Genomic DNA, 5,485 nt, shown 5'->3' with positions numbered 1-5,485 from the left:
GGGGGGGGGGGGAAGTCTCACCACTTTCAAAATATTTTCAGTTAGTTCCTTTTCTTGCTGCATCTGGTTCATCCTGAAAAATAAAGAGGTCAAATTCTCAATTACAGAGCAAACCTGCATGATATCTTACTTCATGTTCTAGACCACAATTAATTCATAGTAAGTTTTGCTTAATTACATTTTAAACATCATGCTGCAGCGCCACTGATTGCCTTTACCTATCTGTATCTGAAATACAGAATATAGGACAAAAAGATAGGTTTGGATGAGAATGTAACTTCTATTTTATCGAACCACAAAAGCTTCATTGCTTTTCTCTTTAAAAATCAGACTGTCAGTATTAACAAAGCTATCATGAAGAAATCAGCTTCCACAGCTTCAAGTCCCTTACAGCTTCACTATTTAAATCTCCTCAAGCATGCATCAGGGTAGAAGTATGCTCATGTGCTTATGTAGAAGTATTTTAAAATTATTTCCCCATACAGAATTTTTTGATTCAGGATCAGACTCTGATACATATAGGACAATACAAAACTTAGTAAAATGAGTAGTAGTAGTAATATTTTTAGTCGACAGACTCTCTCTAACAAGTATGGCCTCATGCTAGAGTATAAAATTAATATGGAACAGATGAAAAGTACTACTGAGATATTCCCAACTTTACTGGAGAAATTTATGACAAAATTCAATTCCAAGGACAGGTTGTAACTAAAGCAGAGTATCTGTAACACAAATTCTAGAACATCAAAAGAATATTGGACTTTAAATTACCAATTATTGCCTAATGCAGCAAATTAAAATACTTCATTCTTTTTCATGTTATCATACATGATGCAGCAAATTGCTCTAATAAAATCACCGTACTAAACAAGCCACTGTAAGCTAAAGCAGGATGCATGCAATGTACTGTTTCTAGAGAGTAAGCATTCTGCCTAGGCAAACTGCCACCTCCCTTTTTCCCATGATTTTTCATGCCTCTATGAAGTCAGTAAGATTACAACATATTAAGAGTGGAATGACAGACAAGCAAGTAGGAAAATAAGAACACACCTGAAATAAATGCAAGTTTTCCAAGCTACAACTAGCCATTATAAGCAACTGTACACTATTAACATGTTTTAATACACTTAGAAGTTAAATTTCCAATTACAAAATACACAAGAAATCCAAACAAACTATACTGTAACTTACACATTTAACTGAGGTGGACCAGGCTTCACTTGCTTTACAGGAAAGCTACTCTGAACGATGGTCCTTATGGCCCTACATAGGGGAGAAAATCAAGCAAAGAATGTTATTAGCCTCAGAAATGTAATAAGTAGATTACAGACACAAGAGCAAAGACAGCAAGATTTTTATCTTCACAAGGTGACAGTTAAACCAGTATCTTGACTAATTTTGGGGGGAACAAAACCAGCTGTGGAATAGCTTTTCACACTCAGCTCCTCACTATAAGCTACCTACAGATCACAAAATTATCGAGATTCTTTCTCCTTCTAAATTCAAGTATACAGACAGAAGAAAACACTGCTCTGTTCTATCACGATTTTAAGATTGCTGCCTTAAAGCAGTTTACCATCTGTTGTAGAGAAGTATTGCCATGGCAGTGGTTGGGGGTAAGCTGGACAGGTCTACATCCACATGTTTAGTTCCTGGGGGAACTTTGCTGATACACAGAAGTTCATTCAGTAGCATGTTCAATACAGGAACAGACAAGCTATTAAAAAATAAATAAAGGGAGAATCAGATTACCATATAGTAATCCTATTTTTGGAATGTTTAAATCATATACGCTACTATTCAGTATTATTTTGTTACTTAACATCCCAAGGCAGTAAGGGTAGTATGTTCATTTAGCGTAACAAAATGCTCTGTATCAGATGGCACTATAGATCAGGTACGTAAAGCAGTTACCAGTACTAGCAGCCTAAGTTAAGAACAAGTGGAAGCTTGCTCTGACAGCTGAACTACTATTATGCACCACTGAATTAGTCCACACAGACATGTTCCAGAATAATCCAGCTACCTATAATAGCAGGTCCCAAATAATAAGAAATTCTTTTCAAAATACTCCCAGATCATACTTCCAGAATGTAAACAACCACATTTCCATTGCAAATGGAATTTTATTTATGTAAAGGGAACATTTCTCTGTGCTATCATGGCTTCTCTCCCTTTCTGCAGCATCCACCAGCAAGAAGCAAAGCTATGACTACGAATGGGAGTAGAGCGCTGCAGAGCACTGTAAGCTGTATTGTGTAAAACATACATTAGCTGGGACAGAACCTTCCTGGATAAAATGAAGAGGCATGCAGGTTGGATTGTATCACTCCATCCTTTTGAGGTATAATTAAACACAACTGAAACACGATTACTAATTAAGACATTATTTAAAATTAGAAGTTGATCACCTACTGCCAAAGCACCTTTCATTTCGTGAAAAATTCACATTTTTCAGAGCCAGCATCGAAAACAAGCTATAAAACTACACTTTAAGCAGAGACAGAATTCCCGTTTAATGAATTTTAGGTCTTGTGTTATATCAGATTCCAGGTCTGTTATCAAGCCATCACTTTAAAATAATAAATGCTGGTTTTATTATCAGAGGTCCAGGAATCTTGTTTTCATTGGCAAGAGCAGAACATCATTTGAGTGTTTGTAAGAGCAGAAATTTTAGAAAAAAAGCTTGGCTCAAGATGTTATTTTATTCCTTTTTAACTACAATGACTTAACCTTTGGGTCTAATCAGTTAAAAAACAAAAGCATGTTTCTTACTAAAATCAGTATTAGGCGTCAATTATGGCGGCTTATGCAATGACTTCAGAATGGTTTTTGGAAAAGCTATCACAGATGGACAGAACAATCTTATCAAGCCCCAGAACTGGCCCAGCAGTGCCACACAGTAGGGCTGATTTTTCAATCAGGATTATACCTGCATTTTAAGAAGGCACCAACTGACAGAAAATACACTGTGAATAAATGTTAGCATAAATTCCTCCTGCAAGAAAGGAAGCAGCCATAAAAAAAAAAAGCTCTCTTCAACACATTCACATACACTGGTTTTCAAAGCTAAAGTATATATAAAACCCCATTACTGTATACCAGATACTTTTGTCCATACCGTATTTTCAGAACTAACCACAACAAAGGTTTCTGTTCATTCTCTGCAGCTGTGCACTATCTTGCAAAGGTACTCTGGCAAGCAGTAATCCCACCTCACTAAGGCAGACAAATATTACATAGTTTAATAAAGCTATACAGGAAAATACAATCCTTCTGGTAATTTGAAGGAATATATTTAAAAAAAATACATCTGAAATTAAAAAATTCTGTATCACATCATAAAAAATATGTATTTTGATTTTCACATCAACTCAAGAAAAAAAGCAAAGTAACACTTTGGGATTTTTTAAAGAAACTTTAACACACTCAGAATCAATGTAACTTTTATATAACGAAGAAAGTTCTTCTTCCAAGGTGTCGCCAAGCCAAATGTTTTGCTTAATATCTTAATCAATGATCTGGATGAGGAGATCGAGGGCATCCTCAGTAAGTCTGCAGACACCACCATGTTAGGTGGGAGCGTTGATCTGCTTGAAGGTCGGAAGGCTCTACAGAGGGATCTGCACAGGCTGGATCAGTGGGCTGAGGCCAGTGGTATGAGGTTCAACAAGACCAAATGCCAGGTCCTGCACCTGGGTCATAATAACCCCCTGCAACACCACAGGCTTTGGGAAGAGTGGCTGGAAAGTTGTCCAGTGGAAAAAGACCTGGGCTGTTGGTCGACAGCATCAGAAACAGTGTGGCCAGCAGCAGCAGGGAAGTGATTGTCCCCCTGCTGGAGTGCGTCCAGAGGAGGTCAACAAAGCCAGTAAAGGGTCTAGAGAACAAGTGCTATGTGGGAACTGGGGTTGTTTAGTCTGGAGAGGAGAAGACTGAAGGGAGACATCATCTCTCTCTCTACAACTACCTGATAGGAGGTTGAAGCAAGATGGGTATTAGTCACTTCTCTAAGTATCAAGAAATTAGACAAGAAGAAACGGCCTTATGTTGCACCATAAGGTTTAAGACGGATATTAGGAAATTTCTTCACTGAAAGGGTTGTCAAGCACTGGAACAGGCTGCCCAGGGAAGTGGAGGAGTCCCCATCCCTGAAGGCATTTAAAAGGTGTGTAGATATGATTTCTGTCAGTAAGAACTAATAGTGCAAACCTAAAGAACCTTTCAGGGAAAGTACATTAGTCACCAGAAAATCAAAAGGAACTAAGCCCCTCTCATATTAAAAGATGTGTCGGTGTGGTGCTTCAGCACATGGTTTGGTGATTGACTTGGCAGTGCTGGGTTAATGGCTGGACTCAATGATCTTAAAGGTCTTTTCCAACCTAAATAATTCTATGCAAGCTACAACTGGGGCAAGCATTGTCCCACTAAGATTTTACACTGCTGAAGAGCAGCTCCCTAATGTACTTAGCACTGTCAGAGTAAACAAGTTCCCAACTGTTCTACATTATCAAACAATTCAGCAACTAAAATTATTTGGGTTAAAAAAACTCAAAGGAAAAATGCAAAGGTGGAGTTGGTCTGTTTCAACCACAGTCATTCAGTGATCTGGTTCACAGATACACGGAGTTCTTTATAATAACAAAACTGGAGCAAGACCTCCAACTTGTCAGAATGAGGAAATTTAAGCTGGTTCTGTCATTGTTTTGTTTTCTTCAAAAACAACCTAAAATTTGTCTTCATGCAGTTTAGATGTGAACACCTGCATGTCTAAGACTCACTATTCTGCCTCTCTAAACTATAAACATTACTGATTTACTGACATCGCCTTTATCAAAACCCTTTTCTAACTCACAAATGAAATTGAACTTGATTTCAATTGTCGCACCCAAGACTCTTCTTTATGTAAGAAAGATACTGTCAACAAAAGAGAGCAAGACAGATTTCCATTTGCTAAAATGAAGATCTCAAGCCACTCCAGTTTAGTAATTTCAGCATGATGTACAGGCTATACCTTTTCTCTAATACATCCAAATCCCATTTCAAATGAGCAGCAACTTTAAGAGCAAGAAGTTTCAAAATGCGGTTTCTTTTGTTATCAGGAGGTGGCTGGACTTGGTTCTGTTCATTCACTGATGGTTTCGAAGCTTGTTCCAAGAACTGGACAATCAGCTGTACAGGTGGTGGATCTGCAAAAACACACAGCCATTCTTCAGATTCTTTGTAAACCCATAAACTAATTTCTTGTTGCAGTTACAAACAGGTATCTTAGCCCCCTGTCACTTACACAATTGATGGCATCACCTGGCAGATTGAAACCCTCAAGGGTATCTTGCTTACATTGACTCAAATCAGTAACATATCTTTGTTTAGGCTTCATGTTTATCTGACCATTTATACCATCTTTTATATAAATATATATACATTTAAACCACCTTTTACTTTTATTTGTTTTCACTATTCTGTATTAATTATTTTTCAGTAC

The 5,485-nt window shown here is 37.5% G+C and overlaps 1 protein-coding gene across 1 annotated transcript in view; it reads right to left on the bottom strand.

The window, feature by feature from the left end:
* INTS8 (integrator complex subunit 8) overlaps positions 1-5,189 on the bottom strand; it is a gene marked incomplete at its 5' end in the record, with an annotated part of 24,670 nt that extends 19,481 nt beyond the window's left edge. Inside the window, 4 exons of the mRNA XM_010139752.1 lie at positions 22-73; positions 1,192-1,263; positions 1,577-1,717; positions 5,015-5,189. Coding sequence (XP_010138054.1) covers positions 22-73; positions 1,192-1,263; positions 1,577-1,717; positions 5,015-5,189 — 440 coding nt within the window. The remainder of the gene's footprint in view (positions 1-21; positions 74-1,191; positions 1,264-1,576; positions 1,718-5,014) is intronic.
* Positions 5,190-5,485: the final 296 nt, after the last annotated feature.

This window comes from Buceros rhinoceros, unplaced genomic scaffold (assembly GCF_000710305.1).
Source record: "Buceros rhinoceros silvestris isolate BGI_N320 unplaced genomic scaffold, ASM71030v1 scaffold13007, whole genome shotgun sequence".
Lineage (NCBI taxonomy): Eukaryota > Metazoa > Chordata > Aves > Bucerotiformes > Bucerotidae > Buceros > Buceros rhinoceros.
Note: the sequence above shows the minus strand (reverse complement) of the source record. Positions and strands in the feature narration are given on the sequence as shown.